Below are 12,580 nucleotides of genomic sequence, written 5' to 3' on the forward strand. Positions count from 1 at the left end.
GAAATTTATCAAGACAGGCAAAATTGGCTTGGAGAAGTGACAAATTATGGGAAGGAAAGAGAGAGAGAGTATAAAATTTAACACAATAGACAAGTGTACAGATCATTTTTTGTATTATTATTTTACTTGTAGTGAAGTAAGAAGATTGGTGATAAATAAGATGAAGAAGGTTAATTAGGAGATGGGGACAATACCCAAAATATATCTGACAATATTTTTCTTATTTCTGCTGACATTCTTGTTAATCTACCTGTTTGTTTTTCAGAAGTCACAACCAGGAGAGAACCCGTTGGCTATCGCGGATAACATTAACATTGTGTGGCCAGGCAATACATATGAAAAACCAGAAGGACTTCGAAGGACAACCCACCTCAAGGTCAGTTTATAATAGGAACATTCTATAATTTAAAACATCTATAGTTGTTAAAAATAATTTGTTACAAAAATCTGGTCAATTTAAGTAATGTAGGTCTGGGAAAATTCCATTTTTTCCGCTGTGGTCTCTACCAGACAATTTCTGGTCTAAACATTTTAAATTTTACCTAAAGGGTATTTAGAGATAGGGCAAGCTTTTTAATCAGTTTGGGTCGAAAATTTGAGCTACCAATATATAAATGTATGTATGTATGTATGTTTGCATGTCTGCCTAAAACTTTCGATAGAGGCGACAGATTCTTACAAGATCAGTATTGTTTTGAAGTTCGACCTTTCAAACGACAAATATCGAAAAATTGGCTAAAAACATTAATTTCTCCACCTTCAACTAGGCACTTTTCTACAGGGAGGGGTCGCTTTTTTCGTTGATATTGTCAAATGTCATCCCCTCTTTTCGATTCTCTAGCCTTAATTTAAACCTACGTCACTTCCGGTTTGGTGGTGGTTGTAACAGCAAAGACGTCATTTTTTCCTCCTTTGCAGTACGGGTTCAAGCCTGCCTTCCTACTACCACTTTTTTTTTTTTTTTTTTTTTTTTTTACTCAATATACACCTCCAAACACCCGGGCAACACCGGGTTGAAATGCTAGTGTGTGTATATATATATATAAGGGATCATCATTCTGAAATAAAATGAATTGGTTGCAGAAGAGAGGGCAAGTGTGAAAAAACTATTGTTTATAAAAATAGATATGCAAAGAGTGAAGAATATAATTTGGCATCATGTGTATTTTTTTTATTTTTATTTTTTATTTTCTTCGAGTATTTCGATTTCAGACAGAAGTGGGGAAAAGATTTGGAAAATGTCCACTTGGCGGACGATCAGGCTAATAAATAAAGGCCTCACGTTTATCACTGTCTGCTGGTGACACTCATTACAAGTGATGTTTAAGTGAGAATCCATCGCGTTCATTCATAGCACGTAATTCAATCTAAGGGAGATAACTTTTGCAATCTCCACGTAAAATAAATTAACATTTCCTTACATTTAAATAATAAATAACGTCTGTTACTTTGCGGTTTATTGTTCGTTTTCTGATCTAACAAATTTAGCTCCAAGAATAGCTGCCAAATTTTATCGATTAGTTTTGTCTGCTTTTCCAAGCAGTTACGGGGTAAATTAATCCTCTGTACTAATTTATTGCTCGACTTTTTACAAATTTCCTCTTAATAATCATTGTTTGATGTTATCATTTGTTAAAAACAAAACATACCCTCCATTAACTTTACCACTAACCCTAAGTCCGTGTGGAAAATGTAAGAATTTTGGATGAATACTGGCGATTTTATCATTTGTTGATTGATTAATATTTGCAAAATCTAAAAATAAAAAAATTATTACTTGAAAATTAAGATAAAAATAAAATGTAATAAGTCCCCAGATGTACCTCTCCATCGTACAGTATATCGATACACTAATGCTGACTGGGATAGCTTCCATACATTTATATCGGATCTACCTATGCGTTCCATGTTTAAAAAGGATGTGTCCTCTATAGTATCAGACCTGACCGAATGGTAAATTGTAGGTATAGACCGGTTCATACCCTCGAAAAAGTTCCAGCAAAAACCTAACAGCCAGCCATGGTTCTCTCCAGAATGTGCTGCTGCCATTGCGCAGAGAAATCACTTTTTCCACTACTTCCAACGTAATAGATGTATGGAAACTAAAGGCGCTTTCAGGACTGCCAGCAACCATTGTAAGAAAGTAATAAAGAACGCTCAATCCGTCAAGTCCAAAGGAGCTGACCAGCGGCTTGGTTCCTACCAGTTTTGGCAAATAGCAAACAGAATCCTGAACAGAAGCGTGTGCTCTATCCCAACTATCATCAATGGACCTGAGGTAATCTCGTCAGCATCAGACAAAGCCAAACTCTTTGCCAAGAACTTTGCAGCTAATTCTACACTTTGCGACCAAGGCCGCCAACCCCCAATATTTCCTCCTGTATCAGAAAACACGCTATGTGATATACATATATCTGTACGTGATGTTGCCAAGCTAATCAAAAACCTTGATTCCAGTAAAGCAACTGGCCCTGACGGTATTCCAATTATAGTACTCAAAAAACTTCAACCAGAACTAGCGCCCATACTTACAAAACTGTTTAAACATTGTCTTAAGGAGAATAGCTTCCCATCACTTTGGAAAATCTCATCAGTATGCTCTGTATTCAAGAATTCAGGTGATCGCTCATCCCCCCTCTCAGTACAAGTCAATAAGTCTCCTGTGCGTCATGAGTAAGTTGCTGGAATCTGTGTTAAATACAGAAGTAATCCACCATCTCAACAAAAATAACCTTCTTAGTGACACTCAATATGGTTTCTGTTCTGTTCTACAGCAGATGTGCTTACAGTTATATCTCATAGGATTAGCAAATCTCTCGATGGAGGCAACCTTTCTAGGGCAATTGCTCTTGACATATCTAAGGCCTTTGATAGGGTATGGCATAAAGGTTTACTTCACAAGATCTCTAGGTATGGTATAGCTGGAAATGTCTTCTCAATTATTAAATCATTTCTATCTGATAGGTTCATAAGAGTAGTAGTTGAGGGGCAAAAATCAGAAACTCACAGTATTAATGCTGATGTCCTTCAGGGGTCCATCCTGGGCCCAACTTTTTTCCTGATCTACATTAATGATCTTCCAAATCACATCCTTACATCATTTGTAGAGATTTATGCTGATGACACTACCATTTATGGTAGCACATCTAAGACAGTAAATGACCAAGTTCTGATTATCTCTCCTCTGATCATGAGCACGTGGTACAATGGGGAAAGGAGTGGCTGGTTACTTTTTATGCATCTAAAACCAAGCTTCTCTCTTTATATCATCAACATTCTGATCCACATCTGGCATCAATTGAAATGAATGGCTCTCGTCTTCAGGAGGCCTCAAGTTTTGACAAGCTTCTGGGCTTGACAATTACTCCTGATCTTAAATGGAACACGTACATAAAATCTTTTGCCAGGGTCGCTGGAAAAATGGTGGGATCTTTCTATCGATCCAGTAGATATCTCACTGCTGATGCAATTCTCTATCTATATAAGAGCCAGGTACGCCCAAGGATGGAATACTGTTGCCATATCTGGGCAGGAGCTGCTAGAAAGAACTTGTCCTGCTTTGATAGAGTTCAACATAGACTTCGTAGCCTCATAGATGTCCTTTTCTCTTCCCTGCAACGTCTATCTCACAGAATAGACGTTGTGAGCTTGTCTCTGATGTATCGTTATTTTCATGGAAAGTGTTCGACTGAGCTTCAGTCTATGGTCCCCCCACGCCAAACTTTCACAAGAAACACTCGTCTAGCTGAAAACACTATCAATAATTCCCCCCCACTCTTTATCTGGGCCTAAGCCTAAATGTAGATTCCATGAACAAAGCTTCTTTCTTAGAACTGCACGCCTGTGGAATTGTCTTCCGTTTTCCAGCTGAGTACAATATGGTTGTCTTCAAGTCTAACGTAAATACGTTCTTGATAGCCGTTCCATATAAGTTAACAAATTTACCGAATTTTCATTACTAATGATTACTATATTTTCCAGTTTCTGCTGTACACTCTTTAACCCTTATCCTTGAGTGGCCTCTTGGCCTAGATTATGTGGTGATGCCTGTGTAAAAAAAAAATGAAATAAAACTTTTAAATAGAAATCTGAAAAAAAAAAAAAAGAGCAGAAAACAAATCAATACAGTGAATTAAGTTATCCTGTCACTGCTTGGAAAATCAGACAAAATTAGTTGATAAAATATGGGAAAATAATTAAACACGGAAAGAAATTTTAAAATAAAGGTCTTTGCTCATCCTCTCATCAATTAAAACATTCAATGTGCAAAAAAGTGTTAAGATGAGTGGTGTGGAAGGACGTCAAGATGGAGAAAGCCATTGGGTAACATTAGATAATCGAATAAGAAAACGGTCGCCATTTTCCATTAAAAAAAACAAAACAAAAAAACATTAACATTTTCGCTAAAGTATAAATCAATTCTATTCAACGGAAACACTAGAATATAAAAAAAAAATTGTTTGCTACGCTGACTTTTGTCAAAAACAGAATGTGATATCCTGAGGTTCCATCTTAGCTGGTCACTTCTAGCAAAGGACAAAAACAAGATGGTATGTCATGTTATGACAAAACTACTCAGGAATTGGGTTATCTTTCATGTCAATTATCTCAGTGGGAATTGATGTTCAGCCTGTGTAAACGTGTCCTTACGCTTGCACAGTTATATAAGTCCAGGCATTACTGTGCAATGTGGCAAGCCTATGATAACAACATAACGCAAAATAGATCTGTCATGCAACTGTTACACAAGTAAGCATGCAAGATCATCAGATGTTTATATTTGAAATAATTTCTCTTTATATCTAATTCGTTCAAATATTTCACTATTTTGTCTTTCGTACATTCTGTCTCTACTACATTTCATGATAACTTGTGTATTTTACTCTCTCTCTCTCTCTATATATATATATATATATATACTAGCAGGGCGTCCAGCATTGCCCAGTCGTAAAATACGCTTAATATGATGCTTTGAATTTGTATTTATTATTACAATATATAGTAATGATTTAGTAATAAAGAAAATTCCTTAACCAATGAATTTTCAAAGATAGGCTCTATTCATGAGTGGATAAACATTAGCAAAAAAAATTTTTTTAAATGCATCACTGATTAGTATAAATGTGTAAATATATATAAGAAGAATATATATATATAGGAAATTTATTACTGTGAGTCCAGAATGAGTTTACAAATTGTTTCAGCTAGAGGAAAATCCTCAAAGAGAGGAAAAAATCCAACTAGCATCGTCAGAATTCATAAATGAGTCCATTTATGAATTCTGACGATGCTAGTTGGATTTTTTCCTCTCTTTGAGGATTTTCCTCTAGCTGAAACAATTTGTAAACTCATTCTGGACTCACAGTAATAAATTTCCTATATACTGCTCTGACTACACATTGAGCACTCTAGTCCGGTTTTTTCACCACTGGTAAATATATATATATATATATATATATATATATATATATATATATATATATATATATGAAATTTTTTTCTGAACTAATTAATTGATTGACTAGTAAATTAGTTAATTGATTGATTTTTTTTTATTAGTTATTCTATTAAAAATGTCTTAGTTTACAAAAAAAAATGAACAGAAATAAGTGGAAAATATGATAAAGCCAACTAACTAATTTAACATTACCTCCCCGACCATTACCAGGGATGCAGTGAGGTCATTTTAAATTTGTTATTTTGTTTACATATTTCTTACACACATTTCGCTAGTTATAGGGAGGTGGTCAACTGGTCAAGTGATTGATGACATGGACTGATGACCTGGGGTGTCGCAAGTTCGAATCCAGTTCATTCCACAAAATTCACTTTCATTTAGGATGTTGGCAACTTTCATGTGGTCCCTCCCATAATCCCGAATTTCTTTCTAGAAAGAATTCTGACTAGAAAAATATCAGAGAAACTAATGTCTACAACAGAATCTGCGGATTCATACGACATGAGGAGTTAGTTGCAAGGGAGACAACTTTCTTTTTATATTCTTTAGTTTAAAACACAGGCATTGCTGAATTTGATTTTTTGGTAGTAACAGAAAAATATTTACTAGGTAAAATGATAGCCGATGCTCAAAATGTAGAAACTTTGACCCCCCCTCCTCCTAGGGCCTACTAATATATATAAGTAGACAATGCCTCTCCCTTTACTTAAAAATTCACCAAAAATCAGCAAATTAAGCAATTTTTATGAATTTTTCAGGATTTATCAAATAATGATCACAGAATTTAATGAACCCATTATTTTTATTTGAATGTTAGTGGAAATGTATTATTTTGTTTAAATAATAAACACTTTTACTAAAGTAGTAAAAAAAAAAAAGAATTTATTTTTGCTTTTCTTAATGAAAATAAAGCATTTTCTCATAAAAATAAAAAGATTAATTTTTTTCAGGAACATTACAAAAAATTAATAAAATCTGTATTAATGAATTCGATATAACTCGAAGAAAAATTAATGTCTCGAACTAACGATATTATTATTGAATTAAGCATTGTTTATTTAATATTTTCACACACAAAAAAAATAATTGCAAAAAATATTTCCTTTTTTTTTTTTAGATTACATTTTTTGCATAATTTTTATATGTAAGATTCTAATATTTTCCTTGCCTGAATGAACGTGTAACTTTCAGCGCAACATAATTTTTACATAATCCTGAAAAATAAAAATAAAATTCAAAAATTTAAAAGCAAGAACACAGAAAATTAATTAAATTAAAAACTGGTAAACATTATACAAATGTTCACAGGAATGTATGGCTGCACGGCTGGGGAAAAAAAAAAGAAAAGAAAACCAGCCCTCCTTACCTCCCTCCAACTACCTGACGTCATTTTTAAACAGTCTTGACTTTCTGACATTTTGGACTTCTGTAGAAACCATGCTTAGACGACTTTCTTTGTTTTTGTTTGTGTAAAGCCAGAGTCTCTCGCTGCTTTTGGGGGCTAATTAAGCTAATTTTCTTTTTACAATCTTTTTTACAAACAACGTGTTTTCTTTTTTATTTATTTAATTTAATATCTTAAAACTTTATTAAATATCTTTGAAATAGACCGAGAAAATTAATATTTGTCTTTCAAGGGATTTTTACAATGAATTTATTTAACTTCAAAAATTTCGTTGAATTTGTCAGATTCCGAATGAAAACATTACATGAAAACATTTTTCATTGTGACTTTTTTTCACGTGTAAAAATATTTTTTTTCCTTTTGGAAATTAAATTTAGACTTTAATCTTTAAAATACAATCAAAAAGTAATCGGAAACCTACAAAAAAAATTATGAAACTATGTCCCCCTATCAGTTTGCCGCCATTAATGCACGTACCTAATGTTTCCATATTAAAAGTTGTCCGGGTGAGACTGCATCATTGTTGCAATTAAACTGTAGCAAAGTTTGCTATCATAATGCCAATGACATAGTACAATAAAAAATAAAACAAACAAAAAAAAAATACTGGTGATGCAGAATCAAAATTTGATGTTTCAGCATGAATGCTATCTATGTCTAACTTTTAAAATCTCATACGATAACTTTATATGTTAAATTGCACAAAACAAATCTTTCTGTTAAAACAAATTACACACGGGTTCCAGGTAGATTAACAAAGTTAAATAACGTTGAGCCTGGTCAGTATTAAATGAACGACTATTTGAGAAGACGCAACACAGATTTCTTCAGAAATTCAGACGATTTAGGCATAAAATATCCCAATAATGGTTAACAGGCTGTAAAAAAAAAAAAAAAAAATTAAAGCACATTGATTAGGATAAACTTGTGTTGTCGGAGCTGAAGAAGCTCCCCCCCCCCCCAATCTCTCTTTTTTTTTTTTTTTTTTTTTTTCAGCGGATTATTATCGAAGGGACACTAATCTACCAGATTATCAAAAACTAAAATAAATAAATGGAAAAAAAGTCAGTATTTAAATTTTTGTAGGTGGTGGTGGTGGTGGTGCTATGTTGGTGTGCTCAGTTTCTTAATGCGACGGTTTAATAAATTGATCACCCAGATCTACGTTTTTAGGCCAAATTTTGAGAATTAAGACTTTTTTTAAAGCAGCTTACCCCCCTCCCCCTTTTTTTGTTTTTAAATCCGGAAGAAAGGCTGAACTCGCGAAAATTGGCCTAAAAATGTCGAGTGGTTCTAAAATGGGTGCTCGATTTACTAGAACATTGCATTAGAAACTGAACACCTCTACAAATATTTAAATACTGACTTTTTTTTTTTTTTTCTTCATTTTTATTTTGATAATCTGGTAGACTAGAGTCCATTCGATAATAAAGCACTGAAAAAAAACAGACGAAAATAAAAAAAAAAATAATAAAATAAAGAGAGAGTGCAAGCTTCTTCATGTCCACCCTTGGGTTGAAATACTCAAAATAAATTACTTCCAACTGAATATTTGTAGTAATCATCATCATCATCATATTCAGTTTAACGTCCTTGTTACGTCATTCGTTGGACGGTTTATGAATACGGGATTGAGTCAATCTCGTGTTCATGTGTCTAAACACGCATAACAATAAACAGAAAGAAAACTAGTAACAGGAATGTCAACCTCAGATTGACATTCCTGTTACTAGTTTTCTTTCTGTTTATTTTTCATAAGTTTTACATATCATCAAATCAAAATGAAACAGATTAATTTACCAAAAAAACACTAAAGTGCAACAAGATTGACATACAATCTGAATGTTAATTAATAATATTTCTTCGTAAACACTAAACGAAAAACAAAGAAATTTAGGAGAGATAACTCTTATTAAGTGAATAAGAGTTATCACCCTTGCACTGTCAGAACAGCAAATCCTGCATCAATTATTTCTAGATCAAATTTATTTGGCACTTTTTTTAGTGCAACAAATTATATAAAGAGACAGGCAATTACCACAACTGCTGCGAATAAGGTGGATTCTCTTTAACATGCATTAAATTCTGTATTGTATGGATCTAAACTCTTCCTGGTGGCTTTTATAATTTCGTTATAGTTTTGGATCTCCATTAGTCACGTAACGATTCCAATACTTTTCCTAATTTTGATTCTTTTTTAAATTTCTAAATATAGTTTTCTTTTTTTTTTTTTTTTTTTTTTAAAGGAAGGAATCGGATTCTGCAAAAACCAATGTAATATGTACATATACTTGTGTAAACTTAAAATATACTTGGAGTAATCTATAGATGTTAGTTTTACCGGTACTTTAAAATCAATAAATATTTATCGTTTAATATTTATCGTTTAATCGTTAGTATCAACCATGGAAAATGAAGTTTTAAACCAAAACAAACCAATAAAAACAAAAAGAATCGTTTTGGCATGAAAAAAATATATACAAATTTACCAGATACCAATTCTGATATCCCAAAAGTTCCGATTCTTTTTTATTCCTCAATCTAATTAATCGTCCCAACAGTAGTCTACATGCAGAAAATGAGAGGAGGGGGCCTAAGATCTGGTTTGTGAGGAGCTCAGTCAAAATCAGTCTCGAAAATGATAACACAACTTCCAAAATTTTCTTTTGGACAATCTTAGAACAAATTTACGATAAGCGACGGGTGCAGGACTGCAGGGTTGGTAGCTCATTCTTGCACGCACTGTTCAACAACTCGTTCACGATATCGATCGGCTCAATGGTGCATTTCTCGGGGAATCTTGTATAATTTTTCGAAAGACATTTTACGTTTATCAGATTAAGAACTTCGGCTTTCCTTCTGTTTCTTTTTTGTTTTTGTTTTTTTTTTTTGTTTTTTTGCTGTTTACATAACAAAATTCACGTGTGATGATTCTATACTCCATTTATCTCCTTAGTCACTTATGCACAAATTGTGCTACTAGACTGAGGCAGTGAGGCACTGTTTACTCTCATACCAATCAAAACTGGTCCTTCTTGGGGAGACAAATTTACACGCACACTACAAATCGGTCACCTACTCCTAGCAAATATCATACATTTGTTGAAAAAAATAAAATAAATAAATTTTTTTTTTTTTTTAATCTCTCCAGACAAGGCACGAAGCCATTTCATGTAAGGAGGTAAAAAAAAAAATACCATTTCAAGGTTAAAACTAGTCAACGCTAAGTCTTAAAGGGGTAGATTTCAACCTAGAAAACAGCAATTCTTCACCCTTTGTCAGAAACATTACTCATAGAATGTGAAGACCAAAGGACAAAATAAGAGGCTGCCAAAAGTAAACTCAAGGTCCACTTTCTACTCTCCTAGAATAAATTTAATAAAATTTTAGAAAAAAAATTAATCTTTTCATTTACAAGGAATGAAGTACATGGTACGAAACACCACAAATACAGATTTGAGTAAAACTGCAGTTCACAGGTTTTGCTTCTTCTATGTTCTGCAAAAATGATGGTGATTGATGAATAACTAAAGGATGAATGAACAAAAAACAATTTGCTTAAGTTGTATCAAGCTGTTGAAAGCATCACTGAAAATCTGATTTTTCACTCAATTTGGTATTTTTGTATCAGTTTTTTTTTCTTGCTTTTTGTACATTTTCTTTTTGACCTTATATTTGTTATGTTTATTTTTTTACCTTATTTTTGTTTTGTTTATTTTTTACCTTATTTTTGTTTTGTTTATTTTTTACCTTATTTTTGTTTTGTTTATTTTTTACCTTATTTTTGTTTTGTTTATTTTTTACCTTATTTTTGTTTTGTTTATTTTTTACCTTATTTTTGTTTTGTTTATTTTTTGCCTTATTTTTGTTTTGTTTATTTTTTTTACCTTATTTTTGTTTTGTTTATTTTTTTTACCTTATTTTTGTTTTGTTTATTTTTTACCTTATTTTTGTTTTGTTTATTTTTTACCTTATTTTTGTTTTGTTTATTTTTTGCCTTATTTTTGTTTTGTTTATTTTTTTACCTTATTTTTGTTTTGTTTATTTTTTTTACCTTATTTTTGTTTTGTTTATTTTTTTTACCTTATTTGTGTTTTGTTTATTTATTTTTTTACCTTATTTGTGTTTTGTTTATTTTTTACCTGTTTATTTTTTTATCTTATTTTTTCTATGCCTACTGTTGACCTTATTTTTCAGGTTGTGACAATACAAGAGGAACCTTTCATCAAAAAGCGAATGATACAACGAGGCGAGAATTGTGAAGCAGAAGAAGTTATGTGTCCTCACATAAATAAAACATCAGGTAAATAATTCTCTTTACGGCGTAAAACATTAAAACCTGACCAAATAACACAAACCAAATAAGTGTTTTATATAAAAAAAAAAAAAAATTGATGAATAGTTCAATCAATTGCCTAAAGTAAAGGAACAAATGATTTTTTTTTTTATAAAAACAAACATTTGTTCCTTAATTGATATTACTTATGAACACAAAAGAAACGTATCTATAAAAAATATAACGGGATTTATTTGCGTTCGCTAATAATATACGGAATATTCAACACCTGTCAACTGGTGCAACCAGATCAGGCTGTTGGAAGATGACTCCCTGACACAAATGCACCTACATTAACAACTTTGTTTTTCCTTTTAATTATTTGCACAACTAAGGCATGTTCTGCAAAACCCAAAACAAAAGCAACAGCCCTCCCCCCCCTTTTTTACTGGCTTCATAACTTAAAACATTCCAACCAATAATACTACAACCTTTTTCCTTTGCAAAACTCAATTCTGTTCTTACATAGTATATTATTGTAAAAAGAATATTTGTGCCACTAATAACCTGAAAAGATTTCATTTGAATCCTTTTTCAAATAATTATTTAACTTGATTGAAATTTGAAAGTCATTGTAGTAAACAAATGTCATAATTAAATTTTATCCGCATGAGTTGATTTCAACCAATATTTACTTTATTACTTTTGCTAAAAGAATGTTAGAGAATTCAAGCACATTCTTGTTTTTGTTTGTATATTCCCGAACTGAATTAGATTTAGTCATAAACAATAACTATAGAGATGTTTATCAAGGCGCAATTAAAAATTTTTTTTTGCAACAACACTGCCATACTGTTGAAATCGTTCATATCTTAACAATAATCTATTTCAAATATCATATAATAGCAAAAATATTTGTCTGCCTCTTGTAAGCCCATCCATATTTTTTTTTAATTAAAAGGCCGCCCCCCCCTTTTTTTTTTTTTTATCAAATCAAAATTTTACTTTAATAAACCAATGATAACTAATCAATGTTTTCTTAAACGATGCTGGGGCTCTGTCAGTGGGGCCTTAGAATACGCTGACTGCCCTCCTGCAAAGAGTAAAAGTCCCTCAATGGGGCCCACCTGATGGCCATAGGTAGCATCCCATAATGTCTATGAAAAGGATCCTGGTGGTTGAGCAACTGATACCTAGGGAAATAAAGGTATCAGTTGCAACACTCTACTTTGGCCTTGTACTGGGTCAGACAGGCGGTCGGAAGGGCCCGATCCGATCAATCGGCTTGTCATGTCTAGCTCACCACTTATACACTAATAATCTGCACCAAATCTAAATACTACACGACATTCCCCCAACAATACTGATCCCCAAATAAGTGGTGTAAGCGGTGGCTTAGGGGCAATTGTATATAGTGAACAAGGACTAAACTTTTTGTCCC

General features: G+C 32.5%; 1 protein-coding gene and 1 long non-coding RNA gene across 11 annotated transcripts in view; one reads left to right on the plus strand and one right to left on the minus strand.

Annotated features, from left to right (window-relative positions):
- LOC145287869 (glutamate receptor ionotropic, NMDA 1-like) overlaps window positions 1-12,580 on the plus strand; it is a 540,534-nt gene that overhangs the window by 390,864 nt on the left and 137,090 nt on the right. For all 9 annotated transcript variants that reach the window (XM_080135767.1, XM_080135762.1, XM_080135766.1 and 6 more), the window contains 2 exons: window positions 266-376; window positions 11,061-11,166. In XM_080135767.1, the coding sequence (XP_079991893.1) occupies window positions 266-376; window positions 11,061-11,166 (217 nt within the window). The remainder of the gene's footprint in view (window positions 1-265; window positions 377-11,060; window positions 11,167-12,580) is intronic.
- The window catches only part of LOC145287871 (uncharacterized), a 194,787-nt gene that overhangs the window by 11,169 nt on the left and 171,038 nt on the right, over window positions 1-12,580 (minus strand). The gene's annotated exons all lie outside the window — the stretch shown is intronic.

Source organism: Euprymna scolopes, chromosome 11 (assembly GCF_053919585.1).
Source record: "Euprymna scolopes isolate OS-2025 chromosome 11, ASM5391958v1, whole genome shotgun sequence".
Lineage (NCBI taxonomy): Eukaryota > Metazoa > Mollusca > Cephalopoda > Sepiida > Sepiolidae > Euprymna > Euprymna scolopes.